General features: G+C 37.7%; 1 protein-coding gene across 1 annotated transcript; it reads left to right on the plus strand.

Moving 5' to 3' along the window:
• The first annotated feature begins 7521 nt into the window (after positions 1-7521).
• slc38a2 (solute carrier family 38 member 2) lies at positions 7522-16220 on the plus strand. The gene is made up of 16 exons (XM_026919432.3): positions 7522-7799; positions 8961-9086; positions 9193-9274; positions 9856-9971; positions 11056-11129; positions 11223-11315; positions 11539-11611; positions 12040-12122; positions 12234-12292; positions 12386-12535; positions 12637-12716; positions 12834-12934; positions 13360-13484; positions 13645-13789; positions 13936-14033; positions 14262-16220. Exons 2-16 carry the CDS (start codon positions 8962-8964, stop codon positions 14373-14375), a joined length of 1518 nt encoding a protein of 505 aa, XP_026775233.1. The 5' UTR covers positions 7522-7799; position 8961; the 3' UTR covers positions 14376-16220.
• The last annotated feature ends 43 nt before the right edge of the window (positions 16221-16263 follow it).

A 16263-nucleotide genomic window follows, 5' to 3' on the forward strand; every position in this document is an offset into this window, starting at 1 on the left:
AATTGATAAACGCTTCTGTAAGAGTGACTAAGCGCCGTATCAATCCTCAGCAGGTCATCAACCTCCAGAAGGAACTAGCATCACAATGAGGTCCCTGTAAGTGAGCCAAAGGCAAAAAGAGTGGTTATTCACAAAGGATTTCAACTTGCACCTTCTATGCAGAAACTTTTGTCCAGCTTATGTACATTGGGCCTGTCAGGGTGGGCAAGAGAATAGGCAACATTTAAAGTACAATTGACTTCACATTATCATATCAAAACAGTTTCTCTGACTCCATACTCAGGCCAATGTTTCCAGAATGATTACAGGAAGTGACACATCACCACTGTGGAATGTGTGCACTGTAGAAATGGTCCAACAAGGGTGAGGTGTGTTACTAAAGAACGCACTGTCCTACACAGCAAAAAAAAAAAAAAAAGACATCTTAGCAAGAAAATATATTTTGAATATGGGCACATTTTCAAGATCAACCTGTTTTTAAATGATTTTATTAATTTCAAGTTTTAAATCATCTTAAATCATCTAGCAGATCATTTTGCTTATTTCTAAAAAAAAATGCTTAAAATTACAAATATTGTCTGCCAGTAGAACAAGATGGGCTTGAAATGAGTGGGGGAAAAAAAAGTTCAGAAATAGGTTTAATAATCTTATATTCTGGTTTATTGTAATCTATTGTAATAATATGAAATACTAGATATAATATGATAATATTCAAGATATCCTCACTTATTGAGATGTTATTTTTTTGCTGTATATATACTTCACTCAGATTCAGTAATAACGTATGATTATTACTCCCATCTGCTTTTGTTTCAGGTTTTCCATTTGCTATTTTTTACACGTCCCTTGAGCAATGTATATTTGACTATAGTTTCCTGCTGGTTTCTGTTTGTCATTCTTTTGTTTACTTCCTCAACTCCCGACTCAACTCAGCTCATTCGGGCCAGTCGTGGGATGAATCGGGTATATTTGAAGTTAGGAAAAGATGAAACTGTGCAGAGCAGTGGTAAATTCAGATGTTAATGAAGTTATTAATAAAAATGACCTCAGTATGTTCTTATTGTGCTCCTACACGGACAACAAGAAAATAACTAAATATATTCTATTTGAAACGTATGACCATAGCTCCCTGGAGTATTAAAAAATTTTTATGATGTAATGACATTCCGAGAAACGGAGTTAGGAAGTTGAAGGAATGTTATATTTTTCCTCCCTGAGGTCTGATTCTGGCAGCATCTGTGCAACAGTGACGTCATTTCCTTTCACAGGAAATTAAGCAGCTACTAGTGCCACTAGACCCGGGTTAAGCCTGAATCACAGGCAGTGAAAGAATAAGTTGAACTTCATATTGCTCGACAATCTGTGTTTTCATGTTTAGCACAGTATTTTTACATTTAAATAGATCATTTGCAAAGTTAACTAAAAACAAATAGAATTTATGAAATTGACAGAATTTTGGTGCCATTAACATTATATGATCCATATAAAGTGTCACTTTACACTATCCAAGTTTTAAAAAAAAAAAAACTGACTTATGATTTAGGATTATTCAGATGTAAAAGTTGTGTAGTATATTTGATCAGTGTGTATGAGTGTACAGTGTTTTCTCCTGTCTAGGAGGCCTGATTATGCCTTTATCTGATCCACCCCAGTCTTCCTGCTGTCTGCTGGCTCAGTGTATCCCCTCCACTCCCATAGCACTCTGTACAGTCCATCATGAACCTGGCAATCTAATGCACATAAAGTCAGTGGGTTCATACACTCGGGATACGGGACGTCCATCTCAAAAGTTCTTATTGGAAAGTTTTGAAGAAGATCTGAGGGCGTGTCCTCAGCTCCCTCGCCCTGATCTCTTCATGTGTCCACGGTTCCTGGAATGTGGCACTAAAACTACTTTCCCACCAGTAAGTGGATTAAACCTTAAAGCTTCATATTAAAATGTACCCATGCAGAGTCTTGTTCCCACCAGCTAAGTTTAGCCCTTTAGATGGAGCATTTATGACAGATAACCAGTTATTATGGCTCTTTGCTGGTTGTAGCCTGGCTTATGCTTACAGTATAACATTCAAAGCCTCTATTAGCTTTTATTAGACACTGTATAAAACAACCTGGCCATAATAATGCATACCTTTTTTGTTGACTTCAAGCCTCTTGGAATCCACAGTGACTCAATTTACTTTATAAGTGAAATTGCAGTTTTAAACTACTGGTCACTATTTGCAGAAACTCCAAAGCAAATGAAAATTGGTTTTAATTTGGTTAGATGTATAAGCGGGTGAACATTGTTCTGAACATTACTGATACTTTGTCTGATCACTCTTAAACATATAACACTTAAACATATACACTGTAGATGTACTCTGTGTGAATTCACAGTGTGAATAAGTCACATCCTCCTCTCATGTGGCACATTGGTCACATCAGTCTCATGGTGTTACAGCTCAATAACCACATATACAGTAAGATAGCACATGATACAACATGTAAGATAGAGCCTGTTAGGTATTGAGGTAAAAACGCAAGGTTTTTGTGACAGTTGGCCAGTGTAATTGCACAATTCCTTTGATACAGTTCCTGTAGGATGCAGTATTTCGTTGTAGCAGTTTGTTCTTTTAAATGCACTACATCACATTGAAACGACTGAATGTGTCCCTGTTATAGACTAGTTTCCAGAATCATAGGTCTAACGTCACATGCAAAAATCCATTTTATTCATTTATTTAGTTAAAAAAAAAAAAAAAAAGCCTTTGCTTTATGGGTCACACAACAAATTTTATACTATCTCTTCACTTGAGCAGCATTTTTATAAGACAACTTAGAGATGGAATTTGTTAAAATACACCAGTGAGTACTCAGAAAGCTCTTGGGTGTATATTTAATTTAGTGTATTAATGTAAGCTTCCCATGGCCCAGGTCATAGCTTCACAGTGTATAAGTCTCCAGCACCTTATTTGTTTAAGGTCAGGGTGAAATTTAAAAAAAAAAGGAAAGGAAAAACTTTATAGGAGATCAGGCGTAGGTCCAGGGGAAGATGAGATGCCCTCGGTCCAGCACAGTGGGAGATTCACACTCTCACCGACCTCTGAACTGGATGAATTATTAAGTATACAGAGTTGCTTCATATTATTTTCTTTTTCATTTTCAATACTACCTAATCAGGTTTCACTTTTTTGCGTCTTTGAAATTCTAAACCATTAGCCATTCTGCTCTTGCTTGTACTTTATGGCCTTGCCATGTCAGAGCCTGAAAAAAAAAAAAGAAAAGGTTTCTTTAAATATTATTCAGCCCAGTGTACCACGTTTATGCTGAGGCATATATCTTAGGAAATGTTAAGGAATAATGTAGAGCTACGTTTGAAAATATCTGAAATCCATAAGTACAGCTGGTGTCATAAGTTTACACAGGCCTTGCAGAATCTATAAAATGTTAATAATTTTTTTTTTTAAATAAGAGGGATCATATAGTCCACAAGACACAATAATAACTGAATTTACACAAATAAACCAGTTCAAAAGTTTACATATGCTACATATTGTGTGTGTTACCTGGATAATCAGCGACTGTTTTCATGTTTTGTGATAGCTGTTCATGAGGCCCTTGTTTGTCCTGAGCGGTTAAACTGCCCACTGTTCTTCAGAAAAACCCTCCAGGTCCTGCACATTCTCTGCTTTTCCAGCATCTTCTGCATATTTGACCCCTTTCACAGCGACTATATGATGCTGAGAGCCATCTTTTCACACTGAGGACAATTGAAGGACTCGAACACGACTATTACAAAAGCTGCAAACATTCACTGATGCTCAAGAAGACAACACATTACATTAAGAGCCAGATGCTCGGTGTACACTGTTATTATTTTGTTTAAAGAGCTTATTTTTATTTAGTACTGCCCTTCAGAAGCTACATAAGATATATACATGTTTCCAAGAAGACAAAATAATAACAATTTACACCGATCATCCTGTTCAAAAGTTTAATGTATCATGTTGCCTTAGTGTGAAAAGATTTTTCTGATTTTTCTGAAGAACAGTGGGCATTTTAACTGTTCAGGACAAACAAGGGACCCATGAACAACTATCACAAAACATAAAAACAGTCATTGATCATCCACGTAACACACACAGTATTAAGAATCAAGCGTATGTAAACTTTTGAACTGGTTCATTTGTGTAAATTCAGTTATTATTGTGCCTTGTGGACTATATGGAAACATCTGCTATGTGAAATATTATTATTCAGGGCAGAACTAAATAAAAAACAAAATGCTATGTTTATGATCCCTCTTATTTTTATTAAATTATTAACATTTTGCAAATTCTGCAAATTCTGCAAATTATGTAATAAAATAAAAGTTTCCTGAGCTAATAGGGAAAAGTGGGTACATTTTTCCAGCGTGTAGCTTGAAAACACTTCTTTATGTATTCTTTATTCAGTTTACAATGAGTGAGGTTTGTAACAGCTTAACACCAAACCAATTATAGAATATTTGAGCAACATATATGATTTAGAAACCCTCATACCACCTGTTGAATTCTCGACTCTTATTTATCAGAATCTGACAGATTAACAAAACATGGGTAATTTTTGAGTCAAGTTTTCCATTAAGTTTTCCAACACATGAACCTCTTAAAGATAGAGGAGTTCATGCTTTGGGGTTTATCTGTAACATGTCAAGCTGCTTTTTTTGTCTTATTAACTTCAGGAGAAAGAAGAAGAGAGGCTTGTGAGGAAAGAACAATCTATAGCTGCTGTTACCTAAGTGACAACAGGAACTAACTTGTTTCACAGATGTTACAAACCTTTAAAAGTTAGCTGGTCTGGGGACCCTGTGTTTTAAACCTCTTACACTGAGAACTTTTACCATACATGCAGAGACAACGGTTTGCTCTGTTTCTTTCACACACAGGGCCAGAAAAATGTGGGTGTTGGTCTTGGTCTACCTATGGAATCAGTGTGCATCCTGGGGCCCCAGGCCTGGTTCAATAGGTCAGACATTCCCTCGCTGATTTTTCTATTGTCCTCGGAGCCATGCGGCCTTGGCTGGCTGAAGAACAGAGGCAGTGTGTGAAAGCCAGTGGTAGCCCTTAAGCCGGGGTTAATGCGAGACATAGCGGATTCGCCCTCTGTTCCCCAGAACTTTCAGCAGGCTGGATTTGGGCCACTCGATAAGTGACGATGAGCCTCTGTCTGGAGGCACTCATGCAAATGATATGTCTGAGGGAAGAAAAAACAGACCTGACCTAGTGCACCCAGGCCACAACAAACTCTCAGTGTGGTTAGTGGTTACATGTGAGTGTGTGGGTAAATAACCTATTGTAATATGCCAGTAAGTATGAGTACATTAAGTATGTTCATCATAGCAAGTGAAGATATACTACATGGCCAAAAGTATAGTATGTGAAGACCTGACCATCAAAAACAGGTATGTTGCTGAACATCCCTTTCCAAAACTATGGGTATTAATATGGAGTTGGTTTCCTCTCTGCTGTTCTTATAACCTCCACTCTTTTGAGAAGATTGGAGATTTTGGAGAATGGATGTGGGGATTTGTCCATTCAGCCACAAGAGCATTACCAAATGGATGCAGTCTATGACCAAACAGATTACATACGTACAATCAATCAATCAATCAATAATCGGCAGAAGTAAAAAAAAAAAAAAAAAAAAAGGACTGTATGGAATAATTGTACCAGTGATCATCTGAGATGTTTTGAGTTTCATCATCTTGTCCTTCTGGGTGGGGATGAGGGCTGGATGACTGTAAACAGATGTCTAATCCTTATACACAGGGGCATTGTGATGCTGGAACATGTTTGGGCCTCTTAGTTCCAGTAAAGTGAAATCTTACTGTTACAGCATACAAAGACATTCTCCACAGTTGTGTGCTTTCGACTTTGTGGCAACAGTTTGGAGAAGTGTCCAGATACTTTTGGCCATACAGTGTATCTCGAAGGAAAAGAGATCTAATATTTCTCATTAATGAGATTATTACATAACAAATATAACAACAATATTACTAATTAATAAAAATCTTAAAATTGTCTTATTTTATTGGCAGATTATTTTACTTCTTTCTAGAAATATACATTTGAAAATAAGCAAAACTTTTTTGCCAATAGATTAAGACAAATTCACTGCTTGAAAATTGAGTAACAATGTCTAGAAATACGCTTAATAATCTTATATTTAGTTGACTTGAAACATTATTTTTTTATTTTAACTTTATTTTAACTTGCTATGATGTCATTTTTTGCAGTGTATAGTCAGTGTAGTCTTTAAATACTTTGGACAGTGAGTTGCGTGTGGTTTGGCCGTGGTTATGGGAGAAGAGTTCATTCTCTTGGCACTGATGATGATGATGATGATGATGATGATGATGATGATAGTCAAATCTATTCTTGTTTAATCTGGATATAGAGTGGCTGAGTTGAGATGGATAAATGGTCAGTGGATAATGTTGGCTGTGCTACACCATTTTCAACCTAGTGCTATTATATTATTTAATTTTCTTTTTTTTTACAAAACATGATTAACAACAAAATGGCATAAATAGTCAATTTTCAACAGGAAACTGACATGGAAGGTTCAGAACATCAGAACAGAAAGACTCCAAGACGTAATCGATAAATAATAAATAAATAACAACTTAAAAAAGAGGAGGGGCAAACCTATTTCTACAGTAAATTATATATTAGAAGATCAAACAATTTTAATGCTTTTTGACTTTTCATTTTTGTAAGGGCTTCTGAAAAAAGTTTTAGTTCATTTCTGAAAATTCTAAACAGAGGTATGATTTAAGAAATCTACATTTATGTATATAATATTTTGCTAATATAATGATGTTGTTAAGCAAATAAAACAGAACACAGTGATCTTTGGTTTTACTATACATTATATTCTGTAAGGTGAAAATAAAAGTATCAGCAGTCACATCTTCTCTATCAGTTAATCCGGTAAAGTTCTCCAGAAGGCACTTTGAGAAATCGTATGAAAATATTTAGATCTTCTGAAGATACCGAACATCTAAATCTTTTCATACGATTTCTCAAAGTGCCTTCTGGAGAACTTTACAAGCAAGGCATATCTTCAAGATTAAATTTTAGATCTAAAATTTAGAAGAAGGATATATTTCGTTTAAGATGTTGAAGTGTATGAGGACATTTTACATAAGCTGTTCTAATAGCCTACTATATTTTATAGTGCTTTTATCACATATGATATGATGTGATTTAATGTGATGTGATTTCATTTAGTTTAAAAGTTGACAAGGGTAGAAAATTCTGATTACATTGTCTCATGTGTTTGTTAGAACAATTTTCCTTCTTAAATTTAATATTACAAGCAGATAAAGCCTATAGTGCTCTGTAGCCTAGTGTTTGTATACAAACCACGTCATTACGCCTCACCCCTCTCTCTCTGTCTCTCTCCCTCCCTCCCTCTCCCTCTGTGTGTGTGTGTGTGTGTGTGTGTGTGTGTGTGTGTGTGTAAAAGCTGATGCAATTCAGCCCATATAAGCTCACAGCATCCGGCGGCGTTGCTTATTCGAGGACACGCATCTTTGGGAAATACAGCTCCTGCGCTTTATCCGTTTAAGCCGGTTTTAGTATTATTCTAGTATTATAATATTTATTACTAGTCCACTATTTATCATTAGCTGTCTTTCTCTGTGTGTTTTCGTATTCGACTCTTTTTCTATTCGTCCTCAACCATTACAATTTTGTAGTTAAAAAAAAGAGGAAGTGGTTTAAAACCCGCGCAAAGGAACAACCTGAAGAAAGGGCTTTTTTTTTGTTTCAGAGGTAAGATTATTTATTTAATTATTTATTATATATTACCTTTATTAACAGCTGTTTCATACATGCAATGAAATGGATGTATTGTGTGCAAATAGAGGAAATTAGATGTGAGAAAAAATTTAAATTCTTGTTATGCGTTTTTTTAAATAAAAAAAGCCTCTTTTTATATATATATATATATATATTTTTTTTTTTTTATTTGTTTATATAAAAAAATTTTTTTTACTCCAAAATTCTTGGTGTCCTTCATGTCTCAGGCGACTGAGCCACAGCTGAGGACAGGATGGAAATATACAATCAGCTCTATAAAACTGTCTACCGCAGTCACGTGACCTAGCCGCCTCCAAATGCACAGAATAAATACATTAATATGTAATAAACAGCAGAAATGTGGGGAGGAAGAGGAGGGGATGTATGGGATAACTGTAGCAGTGTTCATCTGATTTATGAGTTTCATCAGCCAGCCTGTCTGTCTGTCTGTCTGTCTGTCTGGGTGGGGATGAGGGCTGGATGACGGGAAATGGACGTCTTGCGCAAAAGAAAAAAAAAAAAAAACATAAAAAAAAACGGATGCACGTGGCCTTGCTTCCTTTAATTCTTACTCTCTATAAATAAGCTTATGACTTTAATAATAATAATAATAATAATGTATAGGAGTAGTAGGAGTATTTTCATTATGTGCCCTGAATCTCTTAAAGGTGTTGCATCATTACTATTAAAATTTATTCCTATCTCTCTCTCTCTCTATATATATATATATATATTTATGGTATGATATGATATTATATTTATCACTACAGATATATAAATATGCATATAGATATTTTTCTGGCAGAAACCCCGGTAACTGGTGGTACACTGGCGCAGTGTGCTGTATTGTGACTCATGGCGGTGTTTAGGGAACACGCCGGTCTTTATTCACAGACACGCTGAAGATGCCGGTTGGAAATTTCCACTGCTCGCGAGCGCGCGCTGTCGGTGACTCACCGGCCCCCCCCGCGCCCCGACAAACCCCGCCCCTTTCCGCTCGGCGATCACGTGGTCAACCCGAAACACTCCTCTGCGCAGGTCACACTCACTGGAGTGGTATGCTCATTCAAAAGCACTGAGTGTGAATCTTGTGTGTGTGTGTGTGTGTGTGTGTGTGTGTGATGGGTTCTGCAGAATGAACGTTACTCCTGGAACAGCAGAGATGAGCCGCTTTAGCATTTCACCAGATGAAGACAGCAGCTCCAGTTCCAACAGCAACGAGTACTCTACCTGTCCCACCAAGAAAGTGCCACTGAGCAGGTATCACCTACACTACCTGCTGTTACTCATTAAAATTCACATATTATTATAATACAGAATAAAATTCAATATATATGTATATATGTATGTTTTCCCTAAATTGCAGTCCATACGGTGACGTGGATGCTGAAAGCCAGAACTTCCTCCCAAGTTACATCCAAGGAAAGAAGAAGTATGAAGTTGAATATGTGAGTACCGGTATCAGATCCACTATAAGGCTAAAAGGTTGTGGGCGTCTGACCATCACACCAAAATGTGTTCCTTCTCCAAACTGTTTCACAAAGTTGGAAGCACACAGGTGTCTCTGTATGCTGTATAGTGACTGCACCCCAGATCTCCTCGACATCCCGACATCAGCGCCTGATCTCACTAATGCTCTTGTAGCTGAATGAACACAAATCCCCACAGCCACGCTCCAACATCTAGTGGAAAGCTTCCCAGAAGAGTGGAGCTCATTATAACAGCAAACACAGGGGGGAATAAATCTGGAATGGGGTGTTAGACAAGCACATGCAGGTGTGATGGTCACAAAAGTGTCCACAAACTTTTGGCCATATAATGTAAGAGTAGTGAAACATATTTGGAATTTCTAACCCCAGCTTATTGTTCACTCAGTTCTATTAAAGCAGATAATGTCAGTGAGTCATGAACCACTGAATGATTCAATGAAACTAAATAGGAAGGGTGTGAGGAATGCAAGTGCATACCTGCTGATGCATCCTGAAAATGTGAGAGATTTAATCTGTGCCTTCTTCTGCTCTTCTTCCAGCATCCTGGCACGGCTTCGTTCGGGATGTCCGTGTTCAACCTGGGCAATGCCATCATGGGCAGCGGGATACTCGGCTTATCGTACGCCATGGCCAACACGGGCATCGCCCTGTTTGTGTGAGTATCATGTGATACTGATGGTGTCGGTTTATAGTCCTCAAGGGTACATTAGATCGACCAGAGGCTTATGCCTATGAAGCATCACTGATCAAATCAGCCTGTTATTAGGACCAGCTTTAGCAATCAAGTCATTTTAATTTGAACAAAACTCTCGGCAAACCAGGAAATGAGCTAAGTTCCTGGCAGAACGTACAGATATATTTTAGAGGAACTTTAGAATAAATAATTCTCTTCTTTCTACACTATCTAATGTTAATTCCAGCTGAGGTTTGCCCAAGTTTCAGGGCTAACCAGCACGCCAGGTTCCTCCGTACTTAATACGTGTTTACAAACAGACATGATTTGTGCAAGTTTGCATTTGAGAGTAGGAGAGTGTGTGTGTGTGTGAAACCTCTGGTTTTACACTGTGAGCTGCTCACAAGCAAGCCAAGCCTCTTAGCAAGCACATTAATACCTCTGCAGGCAGGCTGCCAGTTATATACAGTGTGGAGGATAGTTAGGTCATGTGTGCACTATGTCGTTTCCACTTCCTGTTTTTTTGTTTTTTTTGTGGGTTTTTTTGACATTTCCTCTAAACAGTATTTATTTTGAGTATAACTATGTCTACAGGTGACATGAATGGAACCTGCATACTTCCCCAAATTTAAGATCAGATCCGTATGTGTTTTAAATATAAATGCGGGATCATGGTACATGTCTGTATGTAAGCTTGCGAAGGTCATGTAGACATATAAAATCGAATCAAATCTCAGTGTGTGTCTATGTCAAGTTAGATGTAGTACATATTTAAATCATGGGAACAATGTGATTAGATCAGATAGTTCTGTAGTTGTGTGGCTGGTTTGTTAGGATGGAGCTCTTATCTTCCTCTTTATTCATTATAAATGTTGCATAAACACACAGCATTAACACCCCTGTGTCTGCTCATCAAGCTTCCTGGAAATGTTGAATAGTCTGCATTTTAGCCTGTGTAACCTAAAGAACTGCTTTACACTAGAAAACAGCTTCCCTTGGCAAACCATGACAGCAGTTGTATGAGTATGTTTAATAATTTATCACTTTTCTCTGGTCTGTTTGGCAGCATCCTGCTGGTAGCTGTGTCCTTATTTTCCCTCTACTCTGTACATCTGCTGCTCAAGACCGCTAATGAAGGAGGTTAGCACCAGTTCCTCTATCCAGTATTTATTCTGAGTTGTAACCCACATGAATGTGACAGGTATTGATTGTGTATCATCCTTCCTACGCCAGGTTCTTTGGTCTATGAGCAGTTGGGCTACAAGGCTTTCGGCTTGCCAGGCAAGCTTGCAGCGTCGTGCTCCATCACCATGCAGAACTTTGGAGGTGAGATGACAATTCATGCAGGATTCATCACTCAAACAGCTTTTGTAATGTGGGACAAATTATATTACACGTCTCAAGAAGTATTTTGTATGTTGTGGGGGTTTTTTAAAGCAATTTCCGGGGTCTTAGCATTTAGTGAGTTTGTACACTAGTGTATTAATTTTTTTTGAAAGAATTTGAATAAGGAAGTAAATATGTTCTAACATCTGTCTTTCATCTCCAGCCATGTCCAGCTACCTCTTCATTGTGAAGTACGAATTACCAATAGTCATCAAAGCATTTGTAGGAGATGAAGGGTAAGATACTCTGCAACTATTTTCAAATGAATTAATGTATATTCTTCAAGAGTTTTCTTCATACATGCATGTGTAGTTTCAGTGTATGGTAGATGTTCGCTTGTAGTGTCTGTCTGATTGTCTAAGTGTCCTTTGAGTGGTGAAGTGTTTCATTGTAGTGTCAGCTAGGACAAGATGTATTTCGAGTGCCGATCAAAGGGGTCTTTTTAGACAGCCTCGTACCACACGGAGCTGTAGCTTGCAATGACCTAATGCATGAGCGTTATCTTGTGAAAAATAATATTCAGCTTGCAGAGTAGGGTTCATCCTGGGTAGTAATAATAATAATAATAATAATAATAGTAATAATAAGTGTAATTGTAATGAGTTTTGTATTGACATCTAAATTCTCCATCAGTGTTAACGATAAACCTTGTTCTTTTTTTTAGGGTATGGTACACCAACGGAGACTACCTGGTGTTGCTTGTTACTGTCGTCATTATTTTGCCGCTTTCACTGCTTAAAAATCTGGGTGAGTGTCTTTCCAACAAAAAAAAAGAAAGAAAACAGACTGAAAGGGAAGTCTAGAGCCAGGTTAAGCCAGACAGAAGGAAGCTAATTTTGTATTTCTTCTTTATCACAGGCTATCTTGGCTACACAAGTGGGTTCTCATTGTTGTGCATGGTCTTCTTCCTAATTGTGGTAAGCAAATGTGATTTGCTGTTATTTATAATTATTTATTGCCATGTTTCCACTCATGAGAACAAGATAAACATCAGATTTTTTTTTCTTCAGGTGATCTACAAGAAATTCCAGATCTCCTGCCCTCTTCTCAATGATTTCATCAACATGACATTAAACAACACGACTGCACATCCCAACATCACGGCCACCGCCTATAACGAGGATTCTTGCAAACCCAAATACTTTGTCTTCAACTCACAGGTACAGATACAGAAGATACTGGCTATTACAGCAGGGTTTCTGTGAGTGCCTTCAGTGTGATTTTTGGTGTATAACTATAATTTTGTCCCTCCTCTCTTCAGACTGTGTATGCCGTGCCAATTCTCACCTTTGCCTTTGTGTGCCACCCGGCTATTTTGCCCATGTACGAGGAGCTCAAAGAGTAAGTTTGAAGCTTTGACATTTTAAAGTCCGGTTGAAAGACAGAAGATAGACTGAGATGTCTTGGAATGGTTCAAGCTGTAGCAAAATCTCATCAAGTCTCATTATTTTTCCTCAGTCGTTCCCGGAGAAAGATGCAGAATGTGGCTAATGTGTCTTTCCTGTCCATGTTCGTCATGTATCTGCTCGCTGCTCTGTTTGGATACCTGACCTTCCACGGTAAGCACGCGACAAGGCATTCTCTCATCTGAGAATAAAACCACTTTCATAAATCTTGCAGAGCTGGCAAATTTTTCAAATACTGACACACAGATTGTCACATGAAAAAGTAACATGTGAGAATGGATTGTAAATTAATACCCACCTCACCTCAGTTCCGGTAGTTCTTGCGTAAGGTTTGAGAAAGATGCAGGCCCTGACATCTGGCCTCTGTGCTGTTTGTCTTGGCAGGAAAATAACATGTGTTTGCTGAAGTTCTTGGAAAGATTGAAAGATTGGAAATGTTACACAAGCAAGGACTTTTTTTTCCCCTCATTTAAAAAAATTGTCAGACTTTTTTTTTTTTTTTTTTTTTTACGAGCAACAGTGCCAGAAGGGGAAGGGGTGCCGATCATCTAATAATGAAATGTATTTGTGTTTTCTAGATGCGGTCGAGGATGAACTTTTACGCACATACTCAAAGGTGTTCAAATTCGATGTGGTGTTGCTGATTGTACGTCTGGCTGTGCTGGTTGCTGTCACTCTTACTGTCCCTGTTGTCCTCTTTCCTGTGAGTATAACTGTTCTATGATCACATACTTTGATGTAGCTGTTATTGAGATATAAATCTTACTAGCATGTTTCTAGAGAAGCACTGCAAACCTGTTGTTACAATAGACTCTGAACTAGAAATCTGAAAATTAAGAAATCTTTTTTCTCTGCCATATCAGATCCGTACCTCGGTGAATCATCTGTTAGGCGTTTCAAAAGATTTCAACTGGATCCGCCACACCATCATCACTGTGGCTTTGTTGGCTGGGGTCAACGTTCTCGTCATCTTCGTCCCCACCATTAGGGATATCTTTGGATTCATTGGTAGGTCAACAGTCACAGCACAACCGCATAGGAAATACTAAATTCCTTCATTTGATAAGACAAATCCTAAAACCAAGAGAATTTAGTCAACAATAAAATAGTCAACAAATGTGTCATGTTTAAGATTTTTTTTTTTTCTTTTTAAGGTGCTTCTGCTGCCGCTATGCTGATCTTCATCCTGCCGTCTGCTTTCTACATCAAGCTGGTAAAGAAGGAGCCCATGAACTCTGTGCAGAAGATAGGGGTAAGAAAGTCTTGTCATATCGTCAAATTGTGATTAAGTTCTGTTTGAAATGGCTTCAATTATCCTAAAAGTGTGAGGGACGGGTGTTCACAAAATCAAGCATAAAAGACGAACAAGCTGGTTCAAACTCTTTTAGCACTATTAAAAAAAAATAATTGAAATAAAAAAAAAAAGCTTAATCTTATATTTAGGTTATTTAAAGGTCATGTCCTTTTGTGTGTCCTGCAGGCAGTCCTGTTCCTGGCCAGTGGATTCGTTGTCATGTTCGGTTGCATGACTCTGATCATCCTGGACTGGGTCCACAATGCTGGTGCTTCTGAGGGCCAGGGCAATGGTCACTAAGAGGCAGCGTGAGTGACAGGTGGGCTGGACATGTCTCTAGCGGTGCCTAGCTGCTGTCCAGTCTTTGACTGTTCCTGTTCTCATTGCTACAACCGCAAACAAAATTGACAAATCCTGCTCTTCTTCCAGCTCAGAGCAAAGAACTTCATACCATTCTGAGAGAATGTGCTGAACTCTGTACAGTATGCTGTTAGGCCACAAGGATGGTGCTTTATCTTACACTTTTGTTGCCATGACAAGTTTTTATATTAGTTCCTGCGTTTTCAGTCCTGTTAATTCAAATACTGATGTATTACAGAAATCGTGAATGCAAGTGCAAATCAAGAGAATGATCTCAGTGCACAGTACTCAGTATTTAGCTACTCGAACTCGCAAAAAAAACTCAACTAGCTCCGTGTCGCAACTCACCCAAGTCAAGACCTAGCATTTGACTTCTCTTTTTACCTTTGCCAAAAAATCTTTCCTACTGGTTTGTATATTGAAAAGCACTTAATAATCAAAATATATGTAAACGTCGTCAATTCAACCTTTACTAGTCAGCTTTGATCTTACGAGTTACAATGTCATTTGACTGTACTATATTAGTCGACTTGTAAAAAAAAAAAAACGCTTAGATTTACTAATGAACAAAGTCCTTTAGTCTTTCACCTGAGGTTTTTGGTAGTCGAACAAGACACTGTCAGGAGAAAAAGGTACTATACAGGTACATTTGCGTTCCTCAAGGTACAATAGTTTAACGTCGTAAAGGTACACTACATTCACTTACCCAGGTAAATCCAAAAGGAACCAAAATATCCACCAGTTTAGTACCTTTTTCTTGAACGAAGGATGAATTTACTCTAACACACTGAAAACCTATTTGAGAACATATTTTACAGCAATAACCTCACTGATCAAAAGGCAAGACTGAAGGCTAGATTGCTGTGCTTTTAACTGTTAGAAGTCACCAAAGTATTTCTTTGAAGAAGAATTAACATTTAACCACGTGCAGTGGTTGAAAATGTGTTGAATCTCACATTACTAAACAGACAGTACATTAAAACCTTTCAAGAGAAGTAGAAGATGAGGCTTTCAACTTTTCCATCTTCAGTATTTATTAACCATCGGCAGCTTAAAGTTTTTTGAATGTTTGCCAGAGGGAGACTGAGACGGAGGGAAAAAATCAGAAAGATAGAAAAGGATAGGGAAAGGGCAAGAGGATTTATTTAAAACTGGTCACGTCCACTGTTGTGTCATTAGCCACTGAGTGAATTTAGGCTGCCTCTGTGCAGCCTTTACACACACACATACGCACACACACATTAGTACAACCTCACTCTGCTTCTAGTCACTAACATCGTGTCATCTAAAATGTATTGTCCAACACTTATTTATAGAAGAACATCAGTGTAATTTAATCTATTTTACTATATTTATATATATATATTGTAAATATGTGTATATACCAAATGAAGTGTGTATATATATGCTGTTTTTATTGCAGACCCATGTGTATTTGTTTCCCTTTTTTTTTGTGTTTTTTTTTTTTTTTTTTGGCTCAGTGTTTCAAATATAAATATCTGCCAGTGACGGGTCTCATTACCCACTGGTTTGGGGAAAGGACTGTCTAATGTTAGACCAGTGTCATGGCTGGATATGAAAGACTGAATTTGAAAAAATTCCTTCAGAGTACAAGAGGCCACGCTGCTCATAGCAACTTGCGCTGCACATTTCTCGTACATTAAGACTGCTGTACTTAAACAAAAGAGTCCTCGGAATATGAATGGCCAGTCGTACAAGTGCTCTTGTTTCAATGAAACACTATGTATATCGTGTAATTACTGTTCAATAAACCATAAAGATAAACTTTGTGTCGTTTGTTTATCTGTCTTTTGACACTTGGAAGCAC

The sequence above is a fragment of the Pangasianodon hypophthalmus genome, chromosome 9 (assembly GCF_027358585.1).
Source record: "Pangasianodon hypophthalmus isolate fPanHyp1 chromosome 9, fPanHyp1.pri, whole genome shotgun sequence".
Lineage (NCBI taxonomy): Eukaryota > Metazoa > Chordata > Actinopteri > Siluriformes > Pangasiidae > Pangasianodon > Pangasianodon hypophthalmus.

Coding starts and splice junctions, on each gene's coding strand:
- slc38a2 (XM_026919432.3), top strand. CDS start 8,962: ATGAACGTTACTCCTGGAACAGCAGAGATGAGCCGCTTTAGCATTTCA. Junction 11,130..11,222: donor CAAGACCGCTAATGAAGGAG/GTTAGCACCAGT, acceptor TTCCTACGCCAG/GTTCTTTGGTCTATGAGCAG. Junction 13,485..13,644: donor TCCCTGTTGTCCTCTTTCCT/GTGAGTATAACT, acceptor CTGCCATATCAG/ATCCGTACCTCGGTGAATCA.